The sequence below is a fragment of the Hyperoodon ampullatus genome (genome assembly GCF_949752795.1).
Source record: "Hyperoodon ampullatus genome assembly, chromosome: 5".
In the NCBI taxonomy this organism is placed as follows: Eukaryota; Metazoa; Chordata; class Mammalia; order Artiodactyla; family Ziphiidae; genus Hyperoodon; species Hyperoodon ampullatus.
In genome coordinates this window covers 45,756,393-45,772,913 of record NC_136918.1, presented here as the reverse complement: position 1 = coordinate 45,772,913, position 16,521 = coordinate 45,756,393, and the positions used below count along the sequence as shown (strand labels likewise).

The 16,521-nt window shown below is 37.7% G+C and overlaps 1 protein-coding gene across 2 annotated transcripts in view; it reads left to right on the top strand.

Moving 5' to 3' along the window:
* The window catches only part of VPS8 (VPS8 subunit of CORVET complex), a gene marked incomplete at its 5' end in the record, with an annotated part of 289,040 nt that overhangs the window by 53,856 nt on the left and 218,663 nt on the right, over positions 1-16,521 (top strand). For both annotated transcript variants that reach the window (XM_079705530.1, XM_079705529.1), the window contains 6 exons: positions 289-459; positions 7,833-7,907; positions 9,043-9,078; positions 9,967-10,057; positions 10,485-10,531; positions 11,738-11,827. In XM_079705530.1, the coding sequence (XP_079561656.1) occupies positions 289-459; positions 7,833-7,907; positions 9,043-9,078; positions 9,967-10,057; positions 10,485-10,531; positions 11,738-11,827 (510 nt within the window). The remainder of the gene's footprint in view (positions 1-288; positions 460-7,832; positions 7,908-9,042; positions 9,079-9,966; positions 10,058-10,484; positions 10,532-11,737; positions 11,828-16,521) is intronic.

Genomic DNA, 16,521 nt, shown 5'->3' with positions numbered 1-16,521 from the left:
AAACATTGATAAAAAACAGTATATCCCATAGTATCTATTAGAGCTCTTAGTTAGCCATCTTTTACACTATGAGTCAATTTAACACCATCAAAACTCAATACTGTGCTGTGCACCTGTCGTTCTCTGGGTTGTCACTGAGTAGTTCTTGCTGTGATTGTGGTGTCATCAAGTTATTAATTAAATGGATAAGGTCATCAGTGTCATTTAAGTGAGTTGCCAAGCTTTTTTGCCCTGGATGACGGTGTGGGATGGGCCTCACTTTTGTGTTGTTGTGTGCTTGAATTACAGTGGATAAACTCACGCACGATTGTGCTCTTGGACAGTGTAGAGAAGTTGCATGTGATTGATCGGCAAACTCAAGAGGAATTGGAAACGGTGGAGATCTCAGAAGTTCAGTTGGTCTATAATAGCAGCCATTTCAAATCTCTAGCCACTGGAGGAAACGTGAGCCAGGCACTGGTAAGGGTAATGCATTATTTTAGTATTGCTTTGATAAACTTGGTATTTTGTTGTTGTTTTGTTTTAGAAATAGGAATTCTGAGGAGTTATCTTTAAGTCTTGAGAGTTTTTTTTTTAAAAGCCACTAACTAGGTTGAGGTGGATGTGAGTGTGTTTGTAAGTATTCAGGAATGTGAATTAGAACAATAATTCCTGTTGTCTTCTACTTGGAAATGTGACTAATTTAATACCAAAGAATTTTAACTTTCATACTGAAATAATGAAATGAATTTGAAAGTTCATGAGAAAGAAATTGTAAAAGCAAGGTATTTTAGAAAGTTTATTATGTTGACAGCAAGCCTGATAGATTTAAGGAATAAATGACTAGAGAGACAGGTAGCCTATAAGGCTTTGGAAATATTTGGGTGATTAGTAAAGGCTGGAACAGGTATGGAGGCTGTAGCCATTAAAAGGCAAAGAGAGCTTTGAGAGAAAGAAAGATGATTCTGGAGGAATAGGAAATAGATGAAATGTAGGAGCCTGTAGAGAAGGAAGACACAAAAGTTATGATCTTAGTATTAATTTTACTATATTTTAAGCAGTGACAATAATGGCCTTTAGCAGTTTACACAGGTAGTTTACAGTTAAATTACTTTGAATTGTGATCTCATGTTTCCTAAGCCAGTAATCTTTAAGCAGGAAATTTAGACTTTTTGAGTCTTCTCTGGATAATTTCTTGAAAAAAGTAGTAATGAAGGTCATATATAATGAGTGTCTGCAGTCATCTGCCAATAAGCAGATGACAGGATGCTCAACATCATTAATCATTAGGGAAATGCAAACCAAAATCACAGTGAGATACCATTTCATGCCCACTAGGATGGCTATAATCAAAAAGACAGACAATAACAAATGTTGATTAGGATGCAGAAATATTGGAACTCTCGTACTTTGCTTGTGGATTGTGGTGCAGCCACTGTGGAAAGCATTTTGGCAGTTCCTCAAAATATTAAACATAAAGATTCCATATGACTGAGCGATTCTACTCCTAGGTAGCTACTCAAGTGAAACGAAAACATATCTCTACATAAACACTTGTACACAAATGTTCATAGCAGTATTTTTCTTAATAGCTAAAAAGTCAAAGCAGTCAAAATGTCCACTAGCTGATAAATAGATAAACAAAATGTGGCATATCTGCGTAATAGAATGCTATTCCTCAATAAAAAAGGTGAACTGTTGACACATGCTACAACATGGATGAACCTCAAAAATACTGTGTTAAGTGAAAGAAGCCATATGGAAAGACCATGTACTCTTTGATTATATTTATATGAAATGTCCAGAAAAGGCAGGTTTATAGAGCCAGATGTAGATTAGTGGGACTGGGACCAGGAGAGGGAATGAGGGTTGACTGGAAATAGGTAAAAGGTATCTCTGTGGAGTGATGGAAACATTCTAAAACTGGATTTTGGTGATGGTCGAACAACTGTAAATTTACTAAAAATTATTGTATACTTAATGAGTGAATTTTATGGTATGTAAATTATACCTTAATATTGTCATTTAACTAAAGCAGTTGACTGTTTAAAACAAAAGTAATGTTTATGATATGTAGAAGTAATAGTGTGACGAAAATAGTACATAACAGCAGGGAGTGGGGGGAAGGAAGTATATTATTGTAAGGTTGTTAACATTATACATCAAATAGTATAATATTATGTAAATGTAGACTGACAGTTAAAGTAGACTGTAGTTAAAGCTGCATATTGTAAACACTAGAGCAGTCACTGAAAAAGAAGTATACCTTTATAAGTCACTGGTAGCAACAAAATGGAATGTTAAAAAATATTAAATTCAACAAAGCATAAAAAAAGAACAGGTAATACAAGTAGAAAACAATAAGATAGGGGCTTCCCTGGTGGCGCAGTGATTGAAAGTCCGCCTGCCAATGCAGGGGACACGGGTTCGTGCCCTGGTTCGGGAAGATCCCACATGCCGCGGAGCGGCTGGGCCCCTGAGCCGTGGCCTCTGATCCTGCGCGTCCGGAGCCTGTGCTCCGCAATGGGAGAGGCCACAACAGTGAGAGGCCCGCGTACAGCAAAAAAAAAAAAAAAAAAGAAAAGAAAACAATAAGATAATCTAAACCCAACTATATCAATAATTATAGGAAATGGAAGTAGTCTAAACATTTCAGTTAAAAGGCAAGGATTGTCAGACTGGATAAAAAAAGCAAGAACCAACTATATGCTGTCTACAAAAAGTTCACATTAAATACAAAGACACAGACAAGTTAAAAGTAAGGGGAAGGAAAAAGACATATCATGTAAACACTAATCATTAGAATGGCTATTTTAATATCAGATTAAGTAGATTTCAGAGTAGAGAATATTGTCAGAGATAAAGAGAAATTTCAAATTGATAAAAAAGTGTTAATTTGTCAAGAAGGCATAACAGTCTTAAAGGTTTAAGCACCCAATAACAGACCTTCCAAATATATGAAACTAAAACTAACAGATCTAAAAGGAGAAACAGACAAGTCCACTATTAGAGTTTGGAAATTTCAAAACTCCTTTATCAGTAATTAATAGAATTAGTAGACAAAACCATCAAGGGTATAGAAGACAACAAAATTATTGACCAACTTGACTTGACTGACATTTATAGAATATTCCACCCAACAAAAGCCAATTACAAACTTTTTCAAGTGCACATGGAGCATCCAATAGATTATATGCTAGGCCATAAAACAAACTACAACAAATTGTTGAAGGAATCACCAGGGTAAATCTGGAGAAAACCCAAATATTTGGAAATTAAGTAACATTTTTATAAATAACCCATGAGTCAAAGAAGAAATCTCAAAGGAAATTAGAATATATTTTGAACTAAACGAAAGTGAAAATACAGCATATCAAACAGCTGTGGTCTCAAACAGCTCATACCGTTCAATATCAAAAAAACGAGCAACCCAATCAAAAAATGGGCAGAAGATCTAAAAAGGCATTTCTCCAAAGAAGACATACAGATGGCCAATAGGCACATGAAAGGATGCTCAACATTGCTAATTATTAGAGAAATGCAGATCAAAACTACAATGAGGTATCACCTCACACCAGTCAGAATGGCCATCATCAAAACCTCTACAAATAATAAGTGTTGGAGAGGGTGTGAAGAAAAAGGAACCTTCCTGCACTGTTTGTGGGAATGTAAATTGGCACAGCTACTGTGGAGAACAGGATGGAGGTTCCTTAAAAAACTAAAAATACAAAGTGAAAGAGCGGCATGGACATATATACACTACCAAACGTAAGGTAGATAGCTAGTGGGAAGCAGCCGCATAGCACAGGGAGATCAGCTCGGTGCTTTGTGACCGCCTGGAGGGGTGGGATAGGGAGGGTGGGAGGGAGACGCAAAAGGGAGGGGATATGGGAACATATGTATATGTATAACTGATTAAATTTGTTATAAAGCAAAAAAAAAAAAATCAAAAAAATAAAAAAATAAAGTAGTAAAAAAACAACAACAACAACAAAAAAACCTAAAAATAGAATTACCATATGATCCAGCGATCCCACTCCTGGGCATATATTTGGACAAAACTATAATTCAAAAAGATACATGCACCCTAATGTTCATAGAAGCACTATTTATAATATCCAAGACATGGAAGCAACCTAAATGTCCATCGACAGATGAATGGATAAGGAAGATGTGGTATATACATGGAATGTTACCCAGCCATAAAAAGAATGAAATAATGCAGCAACGTGGATGGACCTAGATATATCATACTGACTGAAGTAAACCAGAGAAAGGCAAATATCATGATATCACTTGTATGTGGAATCTAAACAAATGATACAAATGAACTTATGTATAAAACAGACAGACTCATAGACATACAAAATAAACTTATGGTTACCAAAGGGGAAAGAGGGGAGGGATAATTAGGAGTTTGGGATTAACATATAAACACCACCATATGTAAAATAGATAACCAACAAGGACCTACTGTATAGCACAGGGAACTATACTCAATATCTTTTAATAATCTATAAGGGAAAGGAATCTAAAAAAGAATATATATATGTATAACTGAATCACTTTGCTGTATACTTGAAACTAACGCAACATTGTAAATCAGCTGTATTTCAGAAAAAAATTGTGGTCTATAATTAAATTAATGTTGAGGGTGTGGGACTTCCCTGGTGGCGCAGTGGTTAAGAATCCTCCTGCCAATGCAGGGGACACGGGTTCAATCCCCGGACAGGGAAAATGCCACATGCCGTGGAGCGACTAAGCCTGTGCGCCCTAGAGCCTGTGTGCTGCAACCAGTGAAGCCCATGCACCTAGAGCCTGTGCTCCACAACAAGAGAAGCCACTACAATGAGAAGCCCATGCACTGCAACGAAGAGTAGCCCCTGTTCGCCGCAAATAGAGAAAGCCCACGCGCAGCAACGAAGACTCAACGCAGCCAAAAATAAAATGAATAAACTAAAAAAAAAAGTTTGAGGGTAATTTATAACGTTAAATACATTAGAGAAAAAAGATCTCAAATCAATTATCTAGGGTTCTATCTAAGGAAATAGAGAAGAGCAAATAAAGTTGAAGTAGATTAAAGGAAGAAATAATAAAGATGAACATATATCAGTTAAGTAGGAAATGGACAAACAATAGAGAAAATCAAAGAAAATAAATTTTGTTCTTTAAAAGATAAATAAAATTGATAAACCTCCAGTGAGACTAATCCAGAGAAAGAGGAGACACAATTACTGATATCAGGAATGAGAGAGGTGCGGTTGCTATGGAGTCTAAAGATATTAAAAAGATAATATGAATAACTTTATGCCAATAAATTAAACAATTTTGGATGAAATGGAAAAATTCTTTGGAAGCCACAGATTACCAAAGCTGACTCAAGAAGTGAAAATCTAAGTGGTTGTACTTCTGTGTGGCTGTACATTAACTTGATTTCCTAAAAGAAAGTCCAGGCTCAGATAGCTTCACTAGTGAAGTCTATTATATTCAAGGAAAAAAATATCAATTTTACACAAAAATCTTTTTAAAAATAGAGAAAAAGAGAGCACGTAATTCTTTTTATGACACCAGCTTACCTCTGAAAATAAAACCGAAGACATTACAATAAAGAATGCTATAGACCAATGACCTCATGAGCAGAGAAGCAAAAATCCTTAAAACAGTAGCAGATAGAAACCAGCAATGTATAAAAAGAGTAATTATGGTCAAAGGGTGTTTATCCAAGTCATGCCAGGCTGGTTTAACATTTAAAAATCAACGTAGGGGGCTTCCCTGGTGGCGCAGTGGTTGAGAGTCTGCCTGCTGACGCAGGGGACGCGGGTTTGTGCCCCAGTCCGGGAAGATCCCACATGCCGTGGATCGGCTGGGCCCGTGAGCCATGGCCGCTGAGCCTGCGTGTCCGGAGCCTGTGCTCCGCAACGGGAGAGGCCACAACAGTGAGAGGCCCGCGTACCGCAAAAAAAAAAAAAAAAAAAAAAAAAAAGGTCAATGTAGGGACTTCCCTGGTGGCGCAGTGGTTAAGAATCTGCCTGCCAATGCAGGGGACACGGGTTTGAGCCCTGGTCTGGGAAGATCCCACGTGCCACAGAGCAGCTAAGCCCATGTGCCACAACTACTGAGCCTGTGCTCTAGAGCTTGCAAGCCACAACTACTGAGCCCACGTGCCACAACTACTGAAGCCCATGCGCCTAGAGCCAGTGCTCCAGAATGAGAGAAGCCACTGCAATGAGAAGCCCGCACACTGCAATGAAGAGTAGCCCCTGTTCGCCACAACTAGAGAAAGCCCGCACACAGCAACGGAGACCCAATGCAGCCAAAAATAAATAAATAAATAAATAAATAATTTATTTTTTTAAAAAGTGTAATTCACTGATTTAGTTTATTGTAAAAGAAAGGTCATAATACCATCTCAAAAGATGTAGAAAAGCATTTCACAAAATTCCGTATCCCTGATAAAATTCTTAGCAAACTAGGAATAGAAGGGAACTTCTTCAGCCTGATAATAAAGAGCATCTACAAAAATCCTACCACTAACGTCATACTTAAAGTGGTACTACCAGAAAACCAAACCAACCAAACAAAAAAAAACACTGATTCTGATCTTCTAGAGGAAATACAGAAGCAGAGGAACATGTTAAAAGATTCCATGGGGATGCCATTAGCAAAATCCAGATAGTAGGAAACTCTATGGAATAAGTGTTACAGCGTCTTCAGCAAATAAACTTCAAGGAAAATAAAGGACCGTGAGAGATAGAGGCAGATTAAAAGAGACTTAAGAGATGCATCAGCCAGCTTCAGTGTGTGGCCCTTATTTGGGTCTTGATTTAAACAAATGAAATGTAGAAACAAAACAAAGAACAGAAACCTCAATAACATTTGACATTTATGAGACAATTTGAAATCCAAACACTGATTAGATATTTGACATGGAGGAATGATTGTTAATTTTTGAAAGCCTGTCAATGAAATTGTGTGGTTACATTAGAAAGGATTTATTTATTGTGCATATACTGAATTTTTGTATATGAGATGTTCAAGATCTGAGATTTACTTCAGAATTTTTACTGTGTTATAGGGGAGTCAGTGGGAATATAGATGAAACAAGATCAGTGATGAAGTGATAATTAATGAAGCTGGTTACTGGATACATTGGGTTCATTATTTTATTCTCTCTAGCTTTGTATATATTTTTAAATTTTCATGATAAAAAGTTAAGAAAACTTACTAGTTATCAGTATTGACCACTTACATATTTTAGGAGATTTATAAATATTAATGTATTTAAGCCTCCCAGAAACTACATGGTTTTCAAAGATGGAAAAATGTAATTGTCAGAAGTTTGAAACTTGTTTAAACTCTGTCACCTATTGGGTGACAGAGCCAAAATCTGCAACCAGATTTATCAGACAGTAGGTTTTGTTTCTATTTTGCTGGGCTGTGCTGACTTTCATATACTGTGCTGCTTTATCTTCCTGTTTCCTCTTGTGTTTTTTGTTGATATTTATTTCAAAGAACTTGGAGGTACCATTTCAATTAGCCCTATTCTTTGCCAGAAGCAGTGACTACCTGTCATCCAGTAGTGGGCAGGTTGCAACAATTTTGCTTCAAATTTAGAAGTTGGCATGTTCTTCCCTTTACGCATTACTCTGAAAAATAAAGAGACCGTATATGAGCAGAGAATTACTTTTTGCACTTTGCCTTTATGCCACTTCCACTGACAGGCTGGCACTTGACGGACATTTTTTTCCCCCACTCACTTATGGGATGAAGCCATGTTGTCTCTGTAATCCACATTCTTTAAAACTTGAGACTCCTAATGCATGTAATTTTTACCTTTAAATTTTTCTTTTTAGGCTTTGGTTGGAGAGAAGGCTTGTTATCAATCCATCAGCAGCTATGGTGGTCAGATCTTTTATTTGGGGACAAAAGTAAGTTCTTCCACTCTGTGACTTGGTGTGCATTTGTGTCAGGATAGTAGGGGCTGAAGGAGGTCGCTGGTAAAGAGGGCAGTGCATTACAAAATGAATACTGATTAGCAGTAATTGAAAACTTTTAGGGGTTAGATGATTTTTAATTAAATTTTTTATGATTGCCCCTTTATTTTATTATAGGTTATTATAAGATGTTGAATATAGTTCTCTGTGCTTTACAACTAATTATTTCCTCTACTTTTAGACATACTGTATTTTTACTTTTGTTTAGGTTCTGGTTTTCTTTGTTCAGAGGGATACTTTCATAATATTCCTTCACATTTATGTTTTCATGACCAGGAAGATACCTTATCATTAATATTTGACATGTAATTAAGATGTCCTTTAGCTTAGATCATCTTAGGGTATATTAAAATGCATTGAGACATTTAACTTAGAAAAGGAACTTTTTGTATGTCAATTTGTTCCTGTGGGTTTTTTTTTAAAAAACTTAACATGGAGGGCTTCCTTGGTGGCACAGTGGTTTAAGAATCCGCCTGCCAATGTAGGGGACATGGATTTGAGCCCTGGTCCAGGAAGATCCCACATGCCACAGAGCAACTAAGCCCATGCGCCACAACTACTGAGCCTGCGCTCTAGAGCCCGTGAGCCACAACTACTGAGCCCGTGTGCCACAACTACTGAGCCTGCACTCTAGAGCCTGTGCTCTGCAACAAGAGAAGCCACCACAATGAGAAGCCCACACACCGCAACGAAGAGTATCCCCTGCTCTCCACGACTAGAGAAAGCCCGTGCGCAGCAACGAAGACCCAGTGCAGCCAAAAATAAATAAATAAAATAAATAAATAAAAAAAAAAACTTAGCACGGAGAAACATGTTGGGAGATTGGACTTTCCTTCTTCCTTGCCCGTGGAATTAACTCCTTCTTGGACTGTAGACTTATTGACCTTTAAATGTTTGATTTACTCTTTAACGTGGGCCGTTGAAGACCCTTTAGTAAATACTTTTAACTGTAGTATGAAATGTTTTTACTTAAAGAGATGTAAAATGAGATGTAGGACTGAGACAAATGTGTCTCTCAAACAAGTCTGTTAAAGATGATAATTTTAATTTCCGTCTCTTTGTTTTCCAGTCTGTTTATGTGATGATGCTGAGGAGCTGGAGAGAGGTGAGTTCAAAGTAATTTTATATGTTAGCGCTATTGAATTGAGAGCATCTTAACGTTTTTTGCTCTGACTTTGCAGAAAAAGAGTGTTTGGATTTGTGCTTTTTAATTTCAGAAGTGTACATCCAAACCATTGTAACTATCATATACTTGATTTGATAAAACTGACTATAACTAATGTTAAGGTTTGGCTGCATATATCAGAAAATTCAAAATACCAGTGGTGTAAAAGAACTCTCTCTCATGTAAAAGCAATCTGGAGGTAGGCAGTCTGTGGCTAGTATGGCAACTCCATGGTCTTTGGCATACTACCCTATTGTCCCATCCTTGTGTGTGGATTCTAGTCTCAGGATCATTTCATGTTCCAATATGACTGCTGGAGTTCCAGCTTTTAAATCCACATTCCAGGAAGGAGGGAAGAGAAGAGAAGGCTGGCCCCGGCCTTTTAAGGTGACATCCCAGAAAGGTCCAGATAGCACTTCCACTTATCATTGGCCAGAACTTAGTCACATGGCCCCAAGTGGCTACAAGGGAGTCTTAGAAATGTCCTTTAGCTGGTTTATTGCTGTCTCAAATAAACTTGGGATTTGTTACGAAAGAGGAGGGAGTGAATGGCTGTTGTGATAACTAGCTGTTTCTGCTACAGTGACATTCTAGCTGTTTCCTCTTTTCATATTTAGGCCTTGTGGCTGCTTATACTCGCCTATACAGTCACTGTACCATCCAGTGCTTTAAGAAATTGTTTTTCTTGGAAATAAGATATTCACATGGTTATTGGAATAATTTTAGATACTAAGCAGCAACTTCTGGAAAGATATTAGGTAGAATAGGAATTTTGACTGGTGATTGGTCAGACAAAGGGGTCTGTCTTCTCTCATTTATTCATTTTAGAGAGTGGATCACCTCCTGAAACAAGACTGTCTTACAGAAGCCTTGGCTCTTGCATGGTCTTTCCATGAAGGAAAAGCAAAAGCAGTAGTGGGTAAGTTAACAGAACACTGGTGTAGTAGGTGTTGTTTTTCTGGAGCAGAGAAAATGAATAATACTAATCACTTACAGAACACTTTTGACTTAGTGTTCAAGTGTTTTATAAGCAAGATGTTATCAAACCTTACAGACTTTCAGTGAAAAAGGTTAATGACAAATACAGGATATAGAATTTTGAATGTCACTTTTAAAATTCATTTCATAAGGAAAATTTATTATTAGAACAAAAGGGAAGTACATTGATAAGCTATCTGGTCCAATAGATGGGAGGTGTTCCTGTTATGGCATATTATCCAACATTTTGATACCTAAGGATTGTTATATCTACTGTTAGCATAGGTTATCAGTACAAGACCAGAGCAGTTTCACTCCTGAAGATATGGATTAACTTTGTATTTTTGCTGGATTTTGCTTCTCTGCAGGATTATCAGGGGATGCCAGTAAGAGAAAGGCTGTTGTTGCAGATCGGGTGAGTATTTTAATAGGGTCTTTACTGGGATACAGTGCAGATTGCCTTTGGTATTTGCTAATAATCTTGGGCATGATTAGGTAAATAACTACAGTTAAGAAGAGAGTGTATTAAGAAAACAAGTCAGGGCTTCCCAGGTGGCGCAGTGGTTGAGAGTCCACCTGCCGATGCAGGGGACACGGGTTCGTGCCCCAGTCCGGGAAGATCCCACATGCTGTGGAGCGGCTGGGCCCATGAGCCATGGCCGCTGAACCTGCACGTCCGGAGACTGTGCTCTGCAACGGGAGAGGCCAGAACAGTGAGAGGCCCGCGTACTGCAAAAAAAAAAAAAAAAAGAAAACAAGTCAGATTGTAATTCCTTGGTGTTATCTTGAGTGCTTTTTAAATTCCTTCTTATCACCCTTTCTTTTTTCCCTTGCTCACTCTCTTATGAAAATTATAAATAGTAAAATAGCTAAAAGACAGCAGACAGTAGGAGGAGTAAAAAACCCAGGGATCTGGGTTATCTCTGAACCTAATTATAGTCCATAGAAAGTTGACATTTGTTCGTCTTTATAAACTGATTAGTAATAATGAGAAATACTATATGTGCAAGTGTTTGTGTTGCCTGAGGGAGCAGAGAAGCCTGATGTTTATTATTATTATTAATTAGTATTAATATGGTTAATGTTAATATTTAACACTAGCTTTGTTTTCCTAGTCTAGACTTGCTTGAATTCATTTACTATAGTCATTCTTCCCCCTTTTTATTGTGCAAATGCATTGGTAAAAATTAGATTCCTAATTAGTATAAACATTTAGAAAACATACACAGAAATTGGTCAGTCCTGAGACTTACAACTGATTTTCTCAGTATCTGGTAAAAAAGTATTGGCTGTCTGTGTTCCTTAGGGAAAGACATATGCAGAGGATAACTGAAGAGCTAAACTTCAACTTTTTAGTTCCTGAGCAATATATATACTAATGAGGTCTGGAACCTGGAGGTATTTATTAGGAAAGATTAGCAAATTGGTACTAACCCTGAGGCTGAAAGAAATTAGGCTGGGGTTAAAAAAACTGAGAAATAAAGTCACTAAAATTTTAAATTGTATTTTTAATGTAATAGCAAAGCCTGATTCTGTATTATTTAAGAAGATCACATATATTAAGTGTTGAAAAACTTTAGAGATATACTTTAATTTATATACAAAGCTGTTTTCCTTACAGATGGTGGAAATCCTGTTCCATTATGCAGATCGAGCTCTAAAAAAGTGCCCAGACCAGGGAAAAATCCAAGTGATGGAACAGCATTTTCAGGTACACCTTTGCAAGTGCTTCTAATAGACATTGCTATGAATAGGTCTAGTATTACTGCTCTGATATTATATGAGAATGGGACTTTCATGTTTTGGTTAAACATTTTTCAGTGTTCAGAGCTTTATTACAGGGTTTGTGGAGCATTCTCAGTGATTGAATTTTGAGGTAACAGGTGTACAGACACATGGGAACAGGTGAGTAAAATGTTGTGGGTTGTTAGTGCTTAGGCACTTGGTGCTGCATGGAAGGAAAGGATGTATGTTTAAGGGCACATACCTGAGAATTGACACCTTACACCTTGCTGATGACTAACACTTACGTTAACTAGGCTAGTTGGAGAAGAAGTGTACTACCAAGGTTTAAATTTAGTTCTCCTAGGAGCACCTGTGATTCAAGATTAGATACGTTGCAAAAAAAAAAAAATTATGATCTCTTAAATATACTGATGAATGACCTTTAGTTTCTCTTGAAACTCAGTGAAAATGGAAGTCAAGGAATGACTTAAAGACCTGTGCAGTGCTTATTATGAGAGTTTCACCATTTGCACTGATCTCAAAATATATTTGTTGCAAATCTGTGACTTCTTTCCCATTCTGAGGGCTCCCTCCCCTCCCCCTGCCTCCTCTTTTAACAAACATTTGAGGGTCTGATACGGGGGTCAGCAAACATTTTCTGAGAAGGGCTAGGTGGAAATATAGGCTTTGTGGGGTATATATGGTCTCTGTCACATATTCCTCTGAGTGATTTTTTATTTGTTTGTTTTTAAACAACCCTTTAAAAATGTAAAAACCATTCTTAGCTGTGAGCCACTCAGAAACAGGCTGTGGGAGGACTTGGCCCATGGGTCAAAGGATGCAGCCTCTGGTCTAACATGTACTAGGCACTGGGCAGTAGTATGTAAAAGATAAGTAGTCCTTGCTATCTTAAAGTTGACAATCTAGTCAAAATAACTTTTCTTGTGTACATTAATGGAAATGTTTAAAAGAAATCTAGGGTTTTGGAGTTCTGAGGAGCAGACACAGCTCACATCTTTTTTATATCTCCGTTTGCTTCTCTTAACTTTGGAAGACACGGATAGATGTGGCAGTTAACAGTTGGAGGGTATCAAAACAGGATTTGGTTTCCTGAACTGTACTCTTTAATGCCGCAATAGTGGGCTTCTGGCAGAGTAACTTGCATTGCCTTTTGGCTAGAGGCTTATTACATTTGTCAGTAAAGAAGAGAAAGAAGCCTATATAAGATTACAAAAATAGATGACTTAGGAGAGGAAAACATATGGCAGAAAGAAGGCATTTGGGGACAAAACTGTTTGGGAACAGTACCTTGTATATATATGATTTTGTATATCAATGCAGTATATATAGAAAAGAAAACTTAGTATTTTAACCAGAAGGTATCTGTTACCAAGAGGTGGTAGGATGGTACTCATGTAAGAACTCTGGTCGTTGGCAGATGTACTTTGTTGAAAAGAAACATCCAATAGGGAATGCTAGGAGGGGCTAAAGAGGGGTATGTGTGCGTGCGTGTGCGCATGTACACATAAGATGGAAACCACCTTGCTGGGGAAGAATATGGTAGAGAGCTATAAAATAAGGAAGGAACAAAAGTGATATTCTGATGGAGAGATATGAAAGAATCTCAGCATGAGATTGTAAAATTTACTGAGAAACAAACTGTAGTAGTAATGTGTTCTTTAACCATCAAGGTATTTGTCAGAGGTTTTATTCTGCTAAAAAGAGTATCTGATAACATTTTTGATTTATTAATCATTTAGTCTCATAGGTGGTCCAGGAAACGATGGTGGGAACCATTATCCTGAATTTACTTTTTCCCAATGATTGGGGAAATAGAAGGGATAGATTATTGATAGGAAAATTATCATTTATTTTAAAGTTTGTAATAATGATGAAAAAATAACACTCGTGAATCCTGTGTTTTAGAAAGAACATATTTTAGGGAAAAAAATATGGGCACAGTCTCATGGTTATAGCCTCCAAAATAATAATAGATTCACAAAGAACAGGAAATTCTTAAATTCTGATGTAATAACCACAAACAATTCAAAGAGAAAGGAAATGGGGAGGAATGTTGAGAGAAGTATCTGTCTACAAAACACAGAACAGCTACCAGAGTTGGATAGAGGCAGATAACCAAAGATATTTGCCAAAAGCATCAAGAATCTATACGACTGTCAGAAAAGAGACTGGTCTGGTGCAGACTGTGCCTACCAAAATGCTAAGGGGCATGAAGGAGGGCTTTTGGCAAAGATTCACTGAATACGTATATTATGTGCCAAGTGCTACGTGAAGGGTGAGACATTCATTTTTGTTTAATTCTCACAACAGCACCACGAAGTAGATACTGTTTTTATCCTCATTTTATTGATGAGGAAATTTAGGCTGAGAGAGGTTAAGTGGCTTCCCAAGGTAGTATTGCTGATAAAGAGTGAGGACAGAACTCCAATCCAGGTTTTTCTGACTTCAGAGCCCAGCTCTTAACTAACCACTGTACTATATTGTTATTTTCAGAGCAAGTGCAGGGAAAGGATGAGTGAGAAGGGGTGATGTTAATAGGTGATCAAGAATGATAATAATAGCAAACATCTGAAGTCTTTAGTGCTTACTGTGTGGCAGGCACTGTTACAAACCCTTCACACTTGTTAACTCATTTAATTCCTATAACTCTATCAGGTAGGCACTGTCATTATTCACATTTATCAATGAGACTGAGGCACAGAGAGGTTGAGTTGCCTGTTGCAGGTCACATAGCTAGTGAATGATAGAACTGGGATTAGAATCCAGGCACTTGGGCTTCAGAGTCCACATCTGGACTTCTACACTCTAGAGCAACACTGCTTGTTTTGCTTCCTTTTTCATGAGCACAGAGCATGGTCTTTAAAATGGAAAAGTCCAGGGACTTCGCCATCCAGTGCAGGGTGGTCCAGTGGTTGGGACTTCACCATCCAATGCAGGGGGTTGCGGATTCGATGCCTGGTCAGGGAACTAGGATACCATATGCCTTGCGGTAGGAAGGCCAGGGCATAGAGTGGAGGCAGGGTTGTGACAAATTCAATGAAGACTTTGGGGATGGTCCACATCACAAAAGAAAGAAAGAAAATCTTAAAAAAAAATAAAATGAAAAAGTCCAGATAAATATATTAAAGAAAAAAGTTGAAGCCCAGGATATATTTCATATAGTTACATCATGATTGTTCAAATCTCAAGACACAGTGGAATTATAACCTGGGATCCTGTTTGAATGATCTGAGCTATCATTAAAAATTTGTAAGTAACTTTGGATCAGTATTCAATTAAGGCACACTCACTTAAGCATGGATGCCTAAGCAGAGGAGACACAGTTTATTTCACTCAGGAGGACTGTTTGCTTTTGGAAAAGGTGATCTTCAGCCCATTAGGATGAGTGAAATACATGCACAAGTCACCATAAATCTGCTGTTTTAAGTGTTAGGTCATAAATATTTAATCATAAAACAGTCATAAAATAATTAAATAGGTTAACTCTTAAAGTGTAATTTTTTAAAAAGAAGAGTGGACATAGGAAACTACCCACTGATAACCCCAGTGTGGTTTATGAGCAATTTTCCATGAGTTCACCTAAAAACAACCTTGCTAAACTCATAAACTGCATTTTTGGCAGGAATGTGAGGACACTATATTCTTCTTTTTAATTAATTAATTTTTTGGCTGCATTGGGTCTTCGTTGCTGTGTGCAGGCTTTCTCTAGTTGCAGTGAGTGGGGGCTATGCTTCATTGCAGTGCGCAGGCTTCTCATTGCGGTGGCTTTTCTTTGTTGCGGAGCAGAGGCTCTAGGTGCGCAGGCTTCAGTAGTTGTGGCACACAGGCTCAGTAGTTGTGGCACACAGGCTCAGTAGTTGTGGCTCGTGGGCTGTAGAGCGCAGGCTGAGTAGTTGTGGTGCACAGGCTTAGTTGCTCCGTGGCATGTGTGATCTTCCCAGACCAGAGATCGAACCCATGTCCCCTGCATTGGCAGGTGAATTCTTAACCACTGCACCACCAGGGAAGTCCCCAGACACTATATTCATGCAGTGCTTATTACATAACATCTTGATTTTGTTAAAGAATTTGTCTTAGTTTTCCATTATCCTCATTGCTGAAATAGATTAGTAAATAGTAAGTAGATTTGCAGATGATGAACATCCCTACCCAAGAGTATTCTTAGTGGCTTAGTATTAATTACTTTCTAGGGATCTTTCATATCCAAGTTTTTATCATTGACTTGGATGGAGATTTATGGAGTGGCTTGTCGAATTTAGATGGCACCAAGAATTCAGGGTCCCAAATGATCCTGACAAAGTGCAATCAAAATTGTTATGAGATGAAATTTAACAAGGGTAAACGACTTGCACTAGATTCAAATAATTAAGTTGCATGCATACTGGATTGGGAAAATCTATCTGGACAGGATTTTAGTTGACCACAAACTTAGTGTGAGCCAATTGTGTGTTAAGGTCCAGATAGAAGAAAGTGATGGTACCACTGGCCTATGTGTTGAAAATAAAAACTCTAAGATATTTTATGGACTGTTGACAGACTGACCTACATCCCACAACTGGGATGGTGGGAGGTTTTAAAAACAGCAGTTAAAAAAAATACTGGGGTTGTTTAATCTGAGGAGAAAGTAAGTGGAGACACGGCTGCTTTCAGATGGTGAAG